The sequence below is a fragment of the Myxocyprinus asiaticus genome, chromosome 40 (genome assembly GCF_019703515.2).
Source record: "Myxocyprinus asiaticus isolate MX2 ecotype Aquarium Trade chromosome 40, UBuf_Myxa_2, whole genome shotgun sequence".
Lineage (NCBI taxonomy): Eukaryota > Metazoa > Chordata > Actinopteri > Cypriniformes > Catostomidae > Myxocyprinus > Myxocyprinus asiaticus.
The window spans coordinates 32,903,801-32,922,324 of record NC_059383.1 but is presented as its reverse complement, the minus strand read 5'-3'; the positions used below and the strand labels follow the sequence as shown (position 1 = coordinate 32,922,324).

The 18,524-nt window shown below is 38.5% G+C and overlaps 1 protein-coding gene across 1 annotated transcript in view; it reads left to right on the top strand.

Annotated features, from left to right (window-relative positions):
- Nucleotides 1-7,628: 7,628 nt before the first annotated feature.
- The window catches only part of dcaf12 (DDB1 and CUL4 associated factor 12), a 27,240-nt gene continuing 16,344 nt past the window's right edge, over nt 7,629-18,524 (top strand). The window contains exons 1-2 of the mRNA XM_051680300.1: nt 7,629-8,074; nt 17,232-17,522. Of these exons, the coding sequence (XP_051536260.1) occupies nt 8,018-8,074; nt 17,232-17,522 (348 nt within the window). The 5' untranslated portion in view covers nt 7,629-8,017. The remainder of the gene's footprint in view (nt 8,075-17,231; nt 17,523-18,524) is intronic.

Genomic DNA, 18,524 nt, shown 5'->3' with positions numbered 1-18,524 from the left:
ATTAAATCAAACATTTTTCAAAAACTGTCCCATAGGGGGTTTAAAGTGATATCGTGTAGATACCGGTGAAATAGTTACAGGGCACAATTTGTCAACTAATGCAAATAAGTTTGAGACAGCAAGATGCTTTTCTGAGTAGCAAATTAAGATGCTGCTTACTCAAAATAACTACCTCGGAAAAAAGTCAACCATTTACTGTTCATTTCAAACACATTTGACATTTTATTACATCAAGTATCCTATAAACAAACTAATCTCTTATGATTGGATGAGTCAATGTGAGCCCACTTTGAACATTTTTCAGAACAAATCTATTCCCCCCACATAAGAAAAACAACGTATTTAATAGGGGCCTTTAACCCCTGCAACAGAGGTCTTTTTACCCAAAATACTATCACTTAGGGGCCTTTTACCCCAAGTGTGAGGTAAAAGGCTTCCTCACCACCTTAATTTAAAAAACTGGTATAACCTTCAATTATTATTTCTTTTCACACAAATTATGTTGCTCCATCAATATTCAATAAAAATAATGTTTTTTTTTTTTTTTTTTACCTTGATACATTTCGTGACCATGAAAAAAGCGAAATTTCCTTAAGGGGTGCCTTTAGCCCTGTTTTTCCCTATACAAGTAAAAAATGTACAATACCAGACAAAGGTTTTGATACAATTGTCTGAAATTATGCTTCTCATGATCTTGAAGTTGCACTCAGTAATTTTTGCCTCGTTAAAATGTTTTACTCCTAAAGACAGCAATAGTACTTATGAAACATATGTATAAAACAATGCACACTCACATGAGATGAACACTCCAGTCATATCAGTGAACTTATAAAAGCTGTTTTATTCAATATGGAGAGGGTCCCCTTATAGACATTATTCACGCTAGCGCCATCTTTGAGTTTTAATGGGAATGACAATGAGGCTGTGAGGTATAGACTTACAGTCTCTTCAGTGGCACAAATGGTATAAAGCTGTATAAAACTCCTAGATCACATCTGATTTTCACAACTCATGTTCTTTGTATACTGAATGCTCTTGGACAGATATTTTATCGCAGAATGATCCAAAAACACTAAACTGCAGTACAGCCCATGGAAGAGACTGTAAGTCTATCCCTCACAGCCTCGTTGTCAATCAAATTGAAAATCAAAGATGGCGAAAGCGTGAATTAGCATCCAGTGGCGGCCGTGCATTTACAGTCTAGGCCTTCAGTGTGATTCATGCCATTAAGAAAACACAGTTTCACAATGAATAAGACACCCTATGCCTTTGGGCATCATACATTATGTCGCAGCTAACTAGTAATAACAATTGACATTTTAAAAACACGTCCACGCACGAAAGCCAGAACTTGAAACGACACTTAATGCTCAAGCAAGCCTAATTTTAACTGCAGCATGACTGTTTGTGAAATTAACGTCTCCCGAACAGACATTCAAAATCATAATTTTTCATCTGAATCTACCAAGGAGATCTATAATACCTGGAGAAAATCTATCTAATTATATTTGCGATTTAAATGTTGCTTGCAATAAATTTCATTTTGTCAGGGTGCACGGTTATGCTGCGTTCAATTCAAGTTGCATGTGGGATATTCCTACTTGATATCTCCGACCATAAATGCATTCCATTCCCTGATATTCGGAACTGCAATGCTCCCGTTAGCTTAGCAGGGGTTTGACTCTCATTAGAGATGTCTCCTAGGAACCCAACTGATAAACAATGCTGCAGCGCTAGCATTTGTGCTACAGGTGTACGATTATCAAAAGAGATTATAATTTACCATGTTTTATACACCTGTTTCTGCAGGCGTTTGTTAAACAAGCTTTAATATCATGTAATGTGGAAACGAACTCATTTATCGATATTACTTAATAAAGTGAATGTTTATCACTTAGTATATCTCCCTGAGTGTCGCATCTTGGCGAAATCAGAGTTGAGAATTTCTGCACGAGTCTACAAGTTGTAATTCTGACTTCAAGATGCATTCCTTTGCACTTTTCCTATTAGGAAGTTGTAAAATCCGACTTTCCGAATTGAATGGAACGCAGCACTACTTTTCAAAACTTGATCCGACACTGAATGCTCAAGCAGCCTAATTTACACTTAGAAAACTCCTGATGTTGCTATAACAATGCAAAAGGCACTTACCAATTTACTTGAAGTGAAAATCAGTCCTCCTTTCCTGTTTAATAAATTAAGCAATCACACGGTCATGCAGAACATCTCATGTTTGTAAATCCATAAGGATCTCTTTCTCAACGGCGATACCATCAGTGATGACAGCCGACTCGTCAGCAAGATCTTGAATTACATACATCACTTAAAGCGTGATTGCGTCACTCAAGGCCAGCTAGAAGGCCTCGACTGGGACATGTCCTAAAGATCACACCCACCAGGAACAAATAAATCAATCTGATTGGCTGATGAATCTGACAATCTAACATTAGTTGCTCATTCATTTATACTGTTGAGGGATTCTGTGGAAATTCTGAAGGCCTGACGGGGTGGAGCTCAAACTCACGCGCTGCTTTGTGCATGCGATTTGTGAAACAGTTGTCACACTTTGCTTGTAAGCATCAAGGAATAAATTCTGACTGGATAAACTTTTTGTTTTTCTCTGTTTGTTTGTAGATTAATTAAGAGTGGAAAGCAATTAAAAATACATAGGCAAAAAGGTGATTGAGAATGAAAGGATGAAAAATATTTATTTATTTGGCATTTTAGGCCAGCATTGAAGACTTTGCTGGCCCTGAGAAATCGCCACTGTTAGGATCACATGACCAGCCAAATACTACTCAGTTAATCTCACTGTTTGTTTGTTTTTTGGGACTTTTTCACTCATGGATTAAAATAATTATGGATGACTGTCTGAACATTGCACTGTGTCAATGGCATCGGTAACTGAAAACTATTGCGTTTGAATGATGCTGCATACATCAGATCAAATCACTTTATTGTCACTCAACCATATACACAAGTGCAACAGTGGGTGAAAGTCTTGGGTGCAGTTCCAAGCAACATAGCAGTCATGACAGTAATGAGACATATACCAGTTTACAATAAACATCAGATTTACACAACACAATTTACATATCTAATATACAAATAATTACACACAACACAATAAACAAAAATAATATACAGTGTACAGTATACAATACACACAATATAGAATACACATACACACAATATAGAATACCCAGTATACAATAAAAATAGTATATGTAAAATATACAGTAGGTTGTATTGTGCTGTATTGACATTCAGGCTGTCGGTTGATAGTCAGTTGCCAGTGTGTTGTTAAGAGAGTATATCATTTATGACAGTCCAGTTTAAGATTAGTAAAGTGCAGTGCTGATGTATATTGATCGTGAGAGATCAAGAGTTCAAAAGTCTGATTGCTTGGGGGAAGAAGCTGTCATGAAGTCAGCTGGTGCGGGTCCTGATGCTGCGATACCGCCTGCCTGATGGTAGCAGTGAGAGCAGCCCATGTCTCCTCCAAGCTTTTTTCACATACCGCCTGGTATATATGTCCTGGAGGGAAGGAAGCTCACCTCCGATGGTGTGTCTGGCAGTTCGCACCACCCTTTGCAGGGCTTTGCGGTTGAGGGCGGTGCTGTTGCCGTACCAGGCAGTGATGCAGCCAGTCAGGATGCTCTCTACAGTGCTGGTGTAGAACCATGTGAGGATGTTGTGGTTCATTCCAAACGTCCTCAGCCGTCTCTGGAAGAAGAGGCGCTGATGAGCCTTCTTCACAATGGCCTCAGTGTGGACGGACCATGTGAGTTCCTCTGTGATGTGGACACAGAAGAACTTGAAGCTGCTGACTCTCTCCACCGGTGCTCCATTTATGGTGATGGGGCTGAGTTCTCTGTCTTTTCTCCTGAAATCCACCACAAGCTCCTTGGTCTTGCTGATGTTGAGGGAGAGGTTGTGCTCCTGACACCAGCGTGTCAGAGTGTGCACCTCCTCTCTGTAGGCTGTTTCATCATTGTCAGTGATCAGACCTACCACTGTTGTATCATCAGCGAACTTAATGATGGCATTGGAGCTATGTGTTGCCACACAGTCATGTGTGTACAGGGAATACAGGAGTGGGCTGAGAACACTGTCCTGTGGGGCTCCAGTGTTGAGGGTCAGTGATGAGATGTTTCTGCCCATTCTAACACCTGGCGTCTGCTTGACAGGAAGTCCAGGATCCAGCTGCACAGCGAGCTGTTTAAGCCCAGAGCCCGGAGTTTCACATCAAGCTTGGAGGGCACTATGGTGTTGAATGCTGAGCTGTAGTCTACAAACAGCATTCTCACATATGTGTTCCTTTTTTCCAGGTGGGAGAGAGCAGCGTGTAGTGTAGATGCAATGGCATCATCAGTGGAGCGGTTGTTGCGGTAAGCAAACTGCAGTGAGTCCAGTGAGGCAGGCAGCACAGAGCAGATGTAATCTCTGATTAGTCTCTCAAAGCATTTGCTGATGATGGGGGTCAGAGCAACAGAACGCCAGTCATTTAAGCAGGTGATTTTGGATTGCTTTGGTACAGGCACAATGGTGGACGTTTTAAAGCATGTGGGGACTACAGACAAGGAGAGGGAGAGGTTGAAAATGTCCATAAAAACACTAGCCAGTTGGTTCGCGCACGCTCTGACAACATGGCCCGGAATGCCGTCTGGAACCGTCTGGACATGCCACTAGTTGTCAGTGTAAGTACGAAATTACTGAGTGCACCTTTAAAAAACATTTGAATCCAAGGACTTATGCTTCAATGTTGAAATTATTTTTATATACAAATAGGCCCTATACATTGTGTCTGTTTATGAATGTATTTGCAAAACTAACATTTTATTTAATAAAAGTATGAGTTTAAAAAAGATTAAGGGGCCGTTTACACGACGACGTTTTCAACTAAAAACTGAAAACTTTTTATTGTGTTTTGGCTGTTCGTTTAGACGACAACGCCGTTTTGGGGCCTGAAAACGCACATTTTTGAAAACAGGTTTCAAAGTGCAAGTTTTTGAAAACGATGCCGTCATCGTCTCCGTGTAAACATACAAAAACGCGAATTTGTGAAAACGATGACATCATGCGCACGCGTATTACATGTTCAGTCTATAGGCATGCCCGCGAGTACTTCAGAACAATGCGCGAGACATTCAAAACTACAATGGCGGATTACAGGACTGTGTTTGTGCTGCTCAAGATTTTGAGTTTACTGATGCTTCTCCAGCAAATTAATTGTAGTAATAAAGCAACCTCATCATCCGTCCAGACAAAATTGCTCGATGCTTTCTTCATTGTTTGTATTTACCACTCTGTGGAAGAATGCTTATGTGCGCAAGCGCGTAGTGTTTCTTTACAAAGTGACATTGCCAACTACTGGCCTGGCATGCATAATACAGCGTTTTTAGTCGTTTTCACAGATCCGTGTGAACGGGGATCGTTTTGACAACGTTGTCGTCTGTACGCGAAACTTTTCAAAAACGCAATGGAAAAATGTAAACGTAACTTAAATGTCTGTGACATGAATAGCAGTAGAACATCGGTCGCCCTGGAGTCAAGTATTCCTCGCTGCAGACTGTAGCGCGATGACGTAGTGGATCTAATCACATGCGTATTGGATTTTAGTGACGTAGTGGATGTTTTAATGTGCATGTGTATTCACATTTTAATGTATTGTTTTATTACAGTAGCGTACTTAACGGTCATTAATACAGTATATATTCATATAACACACACACACACACACACACACACACACAGATTTATATATTAGGGCTGCACAATTTAAAATCATGGTATGACATTGTGCGACTGTTTAACTGTAAAGGGCAATGACGATTTTATTAAATTAATAGATAAGTCAAGCTGTTTGCTTCAAAGTCTATGCACGCTGCTCTGTCCTGTCTGTATTGTGTATAAGCATTATTACAGTGTATTCAGAGCGGTTCTGTGCTCCACAACTCCATCTCGTGCTCAGAATAACATATGTGCTCCATTCGGTTCCGTGTGCTGAGCGCATCATTTCTAAAGCACTCCAGATTCACTTTAATTTAACTTTTGCATACTTCCAAGTAAGCACTACATGTTAATATACAAATACAAATAATTCACCCCATGGCATTTATGTACAGCAGAGGAGATGTTAAAATGAGGAGCACATTATAGTGAGCGGGGTTGGGAGGGTTACTTTTTAATTGTATTCCACTACAGATTACAGAATACATGCTGTAAAATGTAATTTGTAACATATTCCGTTAGATTACTCAAGGTCAGTAACGTATTCTAATGTGAATTTTCTTGATAAATAATATGATTGTACCTTGTAACATGTGCATGTAAAATGGCTAGAAATAGCATTTTAGTTTAGCGTAAAGCTGACAATTTACACAAGGTTTATTTCTATTTCTTCTGCTCCAAACTTCAAACGTACTTCTCTGTCTGCTCATATGAATGTAACACGCCATATCCATCTGCAGCTCAAGACTGGTTGCCCTCTGAAGTTAAGCAGGGTTGAGCCTAGCCAATACCTGGATGGGAGATCTCCTGGGGAAAACTAAGGTTGCTGCTGGAAGAGGTATTAGGGAGGCCAGTAGGGGGTGCTCACCCTGTGGTCTGTGTAGGTTCTAATTCCCCACTATACTGTAAAAAGGCACCATCTTTTGGATGAGATGTTAAACTGAGGTCCTGACTGTCTGTGGTCATTAAAAATCCCAGGACATCTCATAAAGAGTAGGGGTGTAAGCCTGGTGTCTTGGCCAAATTTCCCCCATAGGCCCTTCTCAATCATGGTCTCCTAATAATCCCCATCCATTAATTGGCTGTATCACTCTACTCTCTCCTCTCCACCAATAGCTTGTGTGTGGTGAGCGTACTGGTGCACTATGGCTGCCATTGCATCATCCAGGTGGATGCTGCACACAGGTGGTGGTTGAGGAGAGTCCCCCTATACCATGTAAAGTGCTTTGAGTGCCTAGAAAAGCGCTATATAAATGTAAGGAATTATTCATATTATTTTTAAGAAAGTGTCTCACCGCTGTTCAAATGCACTTTGGATCGCATCATTTATATGTATAAATGTTTTCCATCTGAAAGGACTAAATATTAAATGAAACAAATGACAATAAAATGCAAAGTAATCTCTTCAATAATCAAAATACTTTTTGAATGTAACTGTATTCTAAATACAAATGATTTAAACTGTAACTGTAGTGGAATACAGTTACTTATATTTTATATTTTAAATGCGTAATCCCGTTACATGTATCCCGTTACTCCCCAACACTGATAGTGAGGACTATATTGTTAAAACATTATTCTGGGAAATTCTCGCAAATTATAAAACAAGGAAAAGTAATTTATTAAATCCATGGTAAAGCTAAGCTATATGAAACAAATGTCTCAGTGTAATACTTTTAACTATAAAGTAATAATGTACTCAGTGTAACGCATAAAAACCAAAACATCCACTATGTCATCAAAATCCAGCACGCAGATTAGATCCACAACCTCATGTCGCTACAGACTGCAGCGAGGACCCTCTCGTTCGAGTGCGCGCACGCAGCCGACGCGCACGCGTACGCTTACGCTTGACCTTGTTTTTGTTGATATTTGACTTGAGTGCGACTGCGCGCGGCGCTGTACGTTGTCAGATGACGCGTTTTGTCAAAAGAACGACGGACGGATAGAGAGGCTGAAAGATTGGTGAAAAGTGAGATCGGTGCAGGGGAGGGGCAGGAGTACCCTTGTAGCTCCTCCACACAGACGAAAAGCAAACACACCTGATCTAAAAACGACCTAAATCCAAAAAAAAAAAAAAAAAAAATCGCGACCGCACCGATATCGAATCGGGGGATTATTCGATTCCGGTTGATCCGACTCTACTCGGGTGGATTCGATTCGGTTAGTCGCGCCGCGTCGCCAGCGCAGAGGCCGTCAAAACAACCAAATCGCCATTATATGACCCACTTCCCGGCATCGCTGCTGCCCTCCATGTGGGTGAGGGACCTGTGCGTGTCGGGCTATGGCGAGAAAAACAGTTAGCAGGAAAAGAAAAGCAGGGGAGCCCAAGGAACAACAGGTAAAAACAAGCCCTCTATCTTATCCAACAACAACACCATACAGCCATATGCGAACCTCTGATCTTATTTAAAAATATCTATATATAATAACAAAATAGAGGAAAGATAGCTTGAAATGTCACTTTTCAGAAACAGGAAAGAGACGAGTATAATGTTAGCAAACACAAACATTCTCCAATATGTTGGCTAAAGGCTAATAGTGGGTTTCTTAACTTAGCTGTTGACATTGATCTGCTATGGGTGAATTTGTTTAGTGATAAATCAACATGTATCACTTGTCTTGGACATTGGGAATACGTGTTATGTCTGAGGAGGTTTTATAATCCTGGACTAGATTAAAGGATAATGTTACTCCAGACTGTATAAGCTAGTTAGTCGTACAGTAGGGGTGCAGTCTGCTACAATTCACTATTATTTTAATCATTAAGATGGAGATTAGTTATAGCACAGTGTTTTGGTGTATCAGAATATCGGTTGCAACAGTGAACAATTTGTTAAGGCCTTTTAAGATGTTATGTCAAACAGGAGGCACATGATGCAGTTCTCATGTGGGGAAGTCTAGACACTTGATTCAGTGAAATAGACTGAAATAGATCTTCTCATTATTTGGTGTCATTAAAGGTTTATTTCTGATAATAAAGTAATAGTTCACTCAAAAATGTTAATTCTCTCATATACCCTTTTGTTGTCTCACTCTCAAATTTGTATGACTTTCATGGAACACATTATAGATGTGATGTCTCTTTGTCCAGAATGCAAGTGAATGGTGACCACATTTTCAAGCTCCAAAAAGCACATACTGTAAAGTAGGGCTGGGTATTGATACATATTTCCAGATTCTTCACTTACATATAAAAGAAAATATCTCCCAGCTAATGCTGTTAATTATACGGGGACCTTTTAACTAGGCTCATTAGGAAAATATTAATTTTACTTATTATAATTTATTACTTTTTCACAATTTTGGTCACATTTTGGCTGTTTAAAAATGAACAAATAAATGTGTTCAATCAATATATAAGATATTATATTTAATATATATATATATATATATATATATATTTGTTAAATTGCATAATTTGTACTATTTACAAGTATTTACATTGATTTGTTGATCATGTGCTAAAACCGGTACTGTCTCTTTAATAAATAAAAAACCCCGGCATTTCTGTAAACAGCACCTTTAAATGAGTGCATGTAACTAGAGAGGACTCGAATGGCTTTACCTCATCTGTGTGATGCATGATTATAATTAAATGTTTTTTAGTAGTTGTTTTTGATCAACAACATACTGTAAAGAACAGAAAGCTATTCAAAGAGACTGTATTCAATGACAAATGGGTTGCGTGGTTCTCGTCCTTGAACACACATTAAACGGAACAACTTTTACTCTCAACATGCTGTGAAAGGATCTCGCTGCTGAACACTTAATGACTAAACTACACAATTACTGTTGAGTGAGATGTAAACATTTACCAGCCAGTTTCCAAATATATTCACTTGAAATTTGGTTGCAAATGTGAGTGATTTCCTCTCAATGTAGTGGAGGGTTGCGCATTGAGTGAAAGATCGTTCTTGGGATTTAAGAATCGATATCGAGATTGTTCAGATGAAGATCACGATGTATCAGGAAAATGCTATTTTTACCCACTGCTACTGTAAAGGGAGCATAAAGATAGTCCACAAGACTCCAGTGGTTTAACCCGTGTCTTTTGAAGTGATACGATCGGTTTTGGGTGAGAACTGACCAAAATGTGACTGCTTGTTAACTGTACAACTTGCCATTGCAGTCTCTTTGCACGATCGTAATTTTAAGCTTGATTACACACTCTAGTGCTTGACACATGCACAGAGCAAAGTGTAATCAAGCTTAAAATCATGATCAGCAACGGGACTGCTGATATCAAGATTTTTAGTGAAAAAAGGAATTTTATTTTGATCGGATTGCTTCAGAAGACATGGGTTAAACCACTGGAGTCTTGTGGATTACCTTTATGTTGCCTTTATTTCCTTTTTGGAGCTTGAAAATTTGGTCACCATTCACCTGCATTGTATGGACAAACGGCTATCAAATCTCTATTGTCGCACAATCTTTGTTTGTGTTCTGCAGAAGAAAAAGTCATACGAGTTGGAGATGACATAAGGGTGAGTAAATGATGAGAGAATTCACATTTTGGGTGAACCATTCCTTTAAATAAAATTTATCTGGACAAGTCTGACAGCCAGATCGTGCGGAGATAATCAATAAAAAAAACAATGCGCCAACCTCATAGGCCACAAAAGATTTATGTTAGTAATAACCAACCAGGCTCCTCATGAAGTTGATGGTTGGCTAGGAATAGACTTCAAATGTTGTTCAGATTGTTTATATTCACATTTCTCAGGTAACAGAAGGATATCCCTGAGATTGAACCACCTCTCAATATCAGGCACTGTACATTGAGTTATTATAGTTTATTAGAGTTTTATATTCATTTTTGAAAGGGGTGATAATAGCATATGTGTGATTGTATTACATGCTATAATATGATCATGTAAACAAGATTTAGTGAAGCCACGGCTATATATTCATGTTTGAAGTTGCTGTTTGAATTAATTTCAGAATTAAATAATGATAAGCATAGATAAATATCTGAATGAGCCAATGGGGATGAATGCTAAAATTAAATCATTAGGCTATTGTGAATGAAAAGCTAAATCTAGAGCAAAATAGATTTGTGAGTGGACTTTGAGGGTTTCATATTTTATGTGTTCCAGGGTTCCATAGTCATCTAAAACCTTTTAAATATCAGGGATTTTAACAGTGTGATTTCCAGGCCTGGAAAGTCTTGGAAATTAATATAATTGTTAACAGTCATGGAAATGTCTATAGTGAAAAATATAAACTTTCCAGCTATGCTCGGCTCTAAAATATATAAAAAGTAAATTGCAATAAAATATTTGAAAAAGTTATTATGTAGTGACCACAAATGCCTGAAAGTCATGGAAATGCATAGGTCAAGTTAAAAGGATAGTTCACCCAAAAAAAGAAAATCCTCTCATCATTTACTCACCCTCATGACATACCAGATATGTATGAATTTCTTGCTGCTGCTTAACACAAATGAAGATTTTTTTAGAAAAATATCTCAGCTCTGTTGGTCCATACAATGCAAGTGAATGGTGGCCAGAACTTTGAAGCTCAAAAAAAGCACAAAAAGGCAGCATACAAGTAATCCATATGACTCCAGTGGTTAAATCCATGTCTTCTAAAGTGATATGTTAGGTGTGGGTGAGAAAAAGATCAATAATTAAGTCATTTTTTTACTATAAATGTTCACTTTCAGTTCCACATTTTTCTTTTGTTTTTGGCGATTTGCATTCTTGGTGCATATCTAGGCCTGTCGTGATTATTAAATAACCATCTGATCGTGGTTATTTGATCTAATCACGGTTATTTGAGACAACCGCGATTACTGGGCATTCAAATTCCTGTCACATTTATAATGCCCAAATAAGGGAATTTTAAGCGAATATACTGTATAAATGACATGAACAGCACATTTGTGTGTCATTCAGTTGAACTCCGAGTCCGATCGTTACTGAGCCGCACCACGGAGTTCAACCAGCTCCTGTCCTGAAGAGCGCACGAAGCACACTTATGCGCACGCTGTCAGCAGAGGCTCGCACCAAACTCCTTAGAAAATATAAACAAACAAGTATAAACTTTGATAGTGAACGCAAAGTGCTCTGGTTTCACTTTAAATGATCGTGAAATGGCAAATGTTCCTGGTTCATACACACTGTTAATGACACGCAGTGACAAAGAGGAGGAGAAGCCCGCTTACTCTATTTCTGTGGAGTGATGAAATGATGAAACGAAATCTCAAAGTTTTTGCCTCATGACAAATAAGGGCTTGTGGGTTTAATCAGAGCATTAAAATAAAGTGTGAAAGTGAATAAATTATGAAAGAAATGTTTTACTACTGCATAATATAATAAAAATATAATAATAATAATAATAAATATATATATATATATATATATATTTTATTTGTTATTTAAAAAAATATCAAATATGAATTCAAAAAACAAGTGTAAATGTAAAATTGACCAAAACTAAAGTTGACCAAAAGGAGAGGCATATTTTAAGTATTTATGAATATTTTTTATATTTAAAACCATCTATTTGATATTTATTCTTCATGATTATTTTTCATATTTTTCATTCATAAGTTTTTAAAGCCTTAAAAGGAAATCATAGTTTATTCCTATTTTATTATTTGATTTATATATTTGAAGTTAAATATGTAAAAATGTCTTCTTAAGGTGTATGAAGCACACATGCAGAAAAAAAGCACATCTTAAAATATATGACAATTTATATGACAATTAATCATGAAAGCCCTTAACGAGACAGTTGATCATCGCAGCCCTAAAACAGACAATTAATAGTCATAATCACAATTATTTGTTTGACAATTAATCATCAGCCAAATTTCATAATCGTGGCAGCCCTATGCATATCGCCACCTACTGGGCAGGAGGAGAATTATGGTAAAAAGGACAGTAATATTCATCTGTTTCTCACCTATACCTATAATATAACTTTTGAAGACATGGATTTAAAGAGCTCATATTATGCTAATTTACAGGTTCATGATTTTATTTTGGGGGTCTACTAGAATAGGTTTACATGCTTTAATGTTCAAAAAACACAAACACACTGCTAAACCCATTTTCATCCTCTGTCTCAAACGCTCTGATTTAGGTCCTGTCGCTTTAAAGCCCCCCTTTTCGAAAAGCCCAGTCTACTGTGATTGGTCAGCTGGCCTAGTCTGTTGTGATTCGTCAACTGCGTAGAGCGTGTGTTGGAATTGTAACGCCCCTTACTATAACCGAGTTTCAGGCTTCCTGAGCAGCTGTAAACACTATTGTAACAATGCCGTCGGTTTTTGCCGTACCAGTTTGAGTCCGATAATGAAAGTTTGGAAGAACAAGTTGATCGACCCGAACCACCTTTGCAAGCACGACTTGAGCAGAATGTTTCACAGTGGTAAGTTTTAATTTAGTAGCTTTCTTACAAGTACACTGTTGATTATTGTGAACCTAACAAAGCTTCAAGTAAAAGACACGTAGTGCATCTAAGTTAGTCATCTTTTGCTGGAATGGGTGTAGCCAAACTTTGTTCGTCCGAACTATGAACGGAGAACAGAGGCTTACTCCCGGTTGGACATTACCTGGGGGTATTAGAGAGTTGGTGAGCAAGTTAGCCGTGGACTACCGTGGATAGCGGCTGTAACGTTACAGTTTATAATTATATAAAACTCTTGATCGACCGTTTTGTTACACAGTTTTAGGTAAAAGCCGGCCCACAGCTGAATAGAAAACCCTTACCAAAACAATAATATTACATCGCAAGTTAGCCGTGAACTACTGTGGATTCCAGACATAAAATGACCGTTTGTAAAAATAAATCCATCTCCACACTTGATCACTATTCATGATAGTAAGAACGACAAACAATCTGCATAATTCTTCACAATTGTAGGTAAAAGTGGGCCTGCAGCTGATTAGCAAAACTATTTCAACACAATAACATTAGCTAGCAGGTTAACAGACGCCTACATCTGGGCACTGGTGTACACCGTATCTACAACTCTTGGTAGCAGAAAAATCCACAAATAATCAAGCATGCAGGTTGTGATCCTGAAGTGCCAAATTGTCTCAACAAAGTGGGAACTACACCATCTTTCAGGAGTAACCATCTTGAAAATCTGGCATTGGTTGTGGTTGTACTGCTAAATAATTAAAATACATTTTAACCACTGATTCTTCAATTCGTATGCCTTTGGAAGTCCAAACAAAGAGGTTTTGCTTTCGTAGTGAAGAAAACAGCGTGCGTCTTCTCGACATGGTGACAACACTAACCCAACTCATCCTGGCCTCAGCTATAACTATGTTTGTTTGAGGGCGGGCCAAAGTAGCCCTTAGCAGGCATTATGCAAATGTGTTACATAGTGACGTAGATACTTCACGGAAGAAATGGCTGGACTACAAACAGCCCGTTTCTTGTAGTTCTTGAGCAGTGTTGGCTGTGGGAGAGAATAACGGCCTTTTGTGTAACTATGCAGACCTTTTGCATGCACAAACAGCTATATTAAACACTAAAGGAATGGTAAAATCCCAAAAAGCATAATAGGGCCTTTTTAACCACTGGAGTTGTATGGATTACTTTTATGCTGCCTTTATGTGCTTTTGAAGCTTCAAAGTTCTGGCCTCCATTCACATGCACTGAATGGACCAACAGAGTTGAAGTATTTTTCTAAAATGTCGTTTGTGTTCAGCAGAAGAAAGTCAAACACAAATGGGATGGCATTTGAGTGAACTATTCCTTTAAGACACATCAGAAGAACATTGACTTTTAGGAACACTCATTTTTACTGGTGTTCTCAAAGTGGTTATGAATGTACCAGAGAGTTCTTACAACGCAGGTGTATTATAGAGAAATTGCTGCTTCTTTACAGGAATCCACATTGTCCACTGAATAATGTTGACTTATTATCACTACACGTGGACTTGCTTATGCTCTGTTTTTCAAGTTTGAGATTCTACACATAGAAATTGTCTGTGTATAGGTGACATAGGACGTAAATGATTTTTTTAAAACAGTTTGGTTCTTAACGCTGATCCTTACTGATGGCCGAGCATGTGTGTAGGAAGGTGCCTGTGTATGTATTGGCTAAGATTCTGTTTTGACCTACTTGGCTGTTAGGATCTGGGTCAGTCAGATGGGGCTGATGTCCACTGGCCTGAGGGGGGATTGGAAGAGCTTGACTGGAGTAGAAATACCTAAGTGTATATGGATTTGATCAATAATGGTTTACATGAGCACTGATGTCTTGATTATAAGTGTGTTGATGTCAGTGCAGTTTAGTGCGATTCACTAAATCGTCCTTCACACACACATTGTTGGGCCTGCAGGAGCTGGTATACTCCAACAAGCCTTTAGATTTGCTTGGCCCTGTCATGGGCATAATTTGCTTGTTGGGACCACAGAATGTCTTTGTCTGCCAGCTGGCATCGGAGTCAGATGTACACTCTCACTTTTGTAATCAGGCTGTTATTGTTTTGTAATTTATTGTGTTAGATTGTATAGAGAGCTGTTTTCACCAGGTGTGTTTCTCTGACTGTAAGCTGTTTTTAAAAATTGCAAAATTGCCGAAACATTGCTGAATTGCATGGAGGCCACCTGGTACAAACCAGATGTCCTGCTAGATTGTTCTCATATTTTCAGTTTTATTTTTATATTTGAAAATGTTATGTAATCAGCAGGGGGAAAAGATGATGTGAATTTCATGAATTATTGAGTCAGTATAGGGTATAAATCATTTTTTTGTCATAGCCTGCTTATGATCTTTGATGATGGTCTTTTATAAAAATGAGAAAACTTTTATAAATTTCTATTCCATGTAATTACAGTTGCAGGTAGAAGTTAACATACACCTTACATACGCCAAATACATTTAAACTCAGTTTTTCACAATTCCTGACAATTAATCGTAGAAAACATTCCCTGTATTAGGTCAGTTAGGATCACTACTTTAAGAATGTGAAATGTCAGAAATGAATAATAGTAGAGAGAATGATTTATTTCAGCTTTTATTCCTTTCATCACATTCCCAGTGGGTCAGAAGTTTACATACACTTAGTATTTGGTAGCATGGTCTTTAAATTGTTTAACTTGGGTCAAACGTTTTGGGTAGCCTTCCACAAGCTTCTCACAAAGAGTTGCTGGAATTTTGGACCATTCCTCCAGACAGAACTGGTGTAACTGAGTCAGGTGTGTAGGCCTCCTTGCTCGCACACGCTTTTTCAGTTCTGCCCACAAATCTTCTGTTGGGTTGAGGTCAGGGCTTTGTGATGCCCATAATACCTTGACTTTGTTGTTCTTAAGCCATTTTGCCACAACTTTGGAGGTAAACTTGGGGTCATTGTCCATTAGGAAGACCCATTTGCAACCAAGCTTTAACTTGAGATGTTGCTTTAATATATCCACATAATTTTCCTTCTTCATGATGCCATCTATTTTGTGAAGTGCACCAGTCCCTCCTGCAGCAAAGCACCCCCACAACATGATGCTGCCACCCCCATGCTTCACGGCTGGAATGGTGTTCTTTGGCTTGCAAGCCTCACCCTTTTTGCTCCAAACATATCATTGGTCATTATGGCCAAACAGTTAAATTTTTGTTTCATCAGACCAGAGGACATTTCTAAAAAAAAAGGTTTTTGTCCCCATGTGCACTTGCAAACTGTAGTCTGGCTTTTTTATGGCAGTTTTGGAGCAGTGGCTTCATCCTTGCTGAGCAGCCTTTCAGGTTATGTTGATATAGGACTCATTTTACTGTGGATATAGATACTTGTCTACCTTTTTCCTCTTCATCTTCACAAGGTCCTTTACTGTTGTTCTGGGATTGATTTGCACTTTTTTCACCAAACTACGTTCATCTCTAGGAGAGAGAATGCGTCTCCTTCCTGAGTGGTATGATGGCTGCGTGGTCCCATGGTGTTTATTTTTGCGTACTATTGTTTGTACAGATGAACTTGGTACCTTCAGACATTTGGAAATTGCTCCCAAGGATGAACCAGACTTGTGGAGGTCCACAATTTTCTTTTTTTCTGAGGTCTTGGCTGATTTCTTTTGATTTTCCCATGATGTTAAACAAAGAGGCACTGAGTTTGAAGGTAGACCTTAAAATACATCCACAGGTACACCTCCAATTCTGTACACCACCTATCAGAAGCTAATTTCCTAAAGGCTTGACATCATTTTCTGGAATTTTCCAAGCTGCTTAAAGGCACAGTTAACTTATTGTATGTAAAATTCTGACCCATTGGAATTGTGATATAGTCAATTAAAAGTAAAACAATCTGTCTGTAAACAATTGCTGGAAAAATTACTCAAGTCATGCACAAAGTAGATGTCCTAAATGACTTGCCAAAACTATAGTTTGTTAATATTAAACCTGTGGATTGGTTACAAAATGAGTTTTAATGACTTCAGCCTAAGTGTTTGTAAACTTCTGACTTCAACTATAGTTTCTTTAAAAAATTATCTGTTTAGTAAAATGACAGACTTTTCCTTAAAATACCACTCCTCTTCTTTTCTTCAAACAGTTTGAGTGGTGTCAGTCTGCATTTAAGCGTGCCCGTGTGTCCAGCTCGGCGCGTCATGCCCAGCACTGGTGGCAGGGCCGGCGGTCGGTGGTGTGCTCTGTGAGAGGGAGGGAGTTTCGCCCGCAGCAGCAGCATGAGTGGAGCTTCCAGCGGAGTCTACGCGGATTTGCTGCCGGACGCATTCCCGCCATCCTCAGAGAGAGAGAATTCTCCCTCGGACGCCTCAACAAGGTGTTCGCTTCCCAGTGGCTCAACCACAGACAGGTGGTGTGCGGGACCAAATGCAACACGGTGAGATGTTTTTGTTAATCTTGTATGACGTGTATTATAGGTTGAGACATTATAGGTTGAAACGGGTCACTCGTTTACATATGAATGGGAGAAATTGTGTTGCTGAATATGGCGGCTTTAGGAATTGAAGTACGGCCTTACAGTTAAAAGAGCCAATCATCCTTTTGAAAAAGATATCTTTTTTTAATAAAAAAAAAAAAAAAAAGCAGCTAATAAGTGCCCAGTATTGATGGGAACTCCTTCAATACTGTTTAAAAAGCATCCCATGGTGATACTTCAAGAAGCTGGTTGAGAAAATGTCAAGAGTACATTTCTGCAAATTCTATGCAAAGGCTTGAAAATGCTAAAATATAAAATAATTTTGATTTTATTTTTGATTTTTTTAGTCACAACACAATTTCTATAGTTCCATTTCTGTTCTTCCATAGTTTTGATGACTTTACTATTATCTTTAAATGTGAAAAATAATAATAATAAAGAATAAGTGACCCTAAACTTTTGACTGGTAGTGTATATGTATTTGTTGTCAAAAGTACTCGTACTTCGGTACCAAGTCGATACTAAAATAAAAAAGATGTATCGATACCAGTGTTTCTGCAGTACTGGTAGTACCGAGCACCGATTCTATCCGGTACCAGCGTGCAGTATGACTGACACACGACAGCTTGAAAATGCTTACAGGCTTATTTTGAACATGTGCTCTGTTACTCCTTGTACACTGAAATGGACAGTTAATCAAATTAAAATCGTGACATGCCCTAGTGTGATTTATTAAACCGCTGAAGGCTGCAATCTTACTGTGGACGAGCTGCGTAATTTAAATAAATCCGACCGCTCATCCACTAGAAACTCCACAAACATTGAAAATCATTCACGTTGTATCAGATGACAGAGCAGAGCACTTATACATTGTGAACCCGCAGAACATGTAAAATATATATTTATATAATTAAATCGCAGCATTTGTGCTTTAATCTCAGCTCAGCTTTGTTTATATAGCAT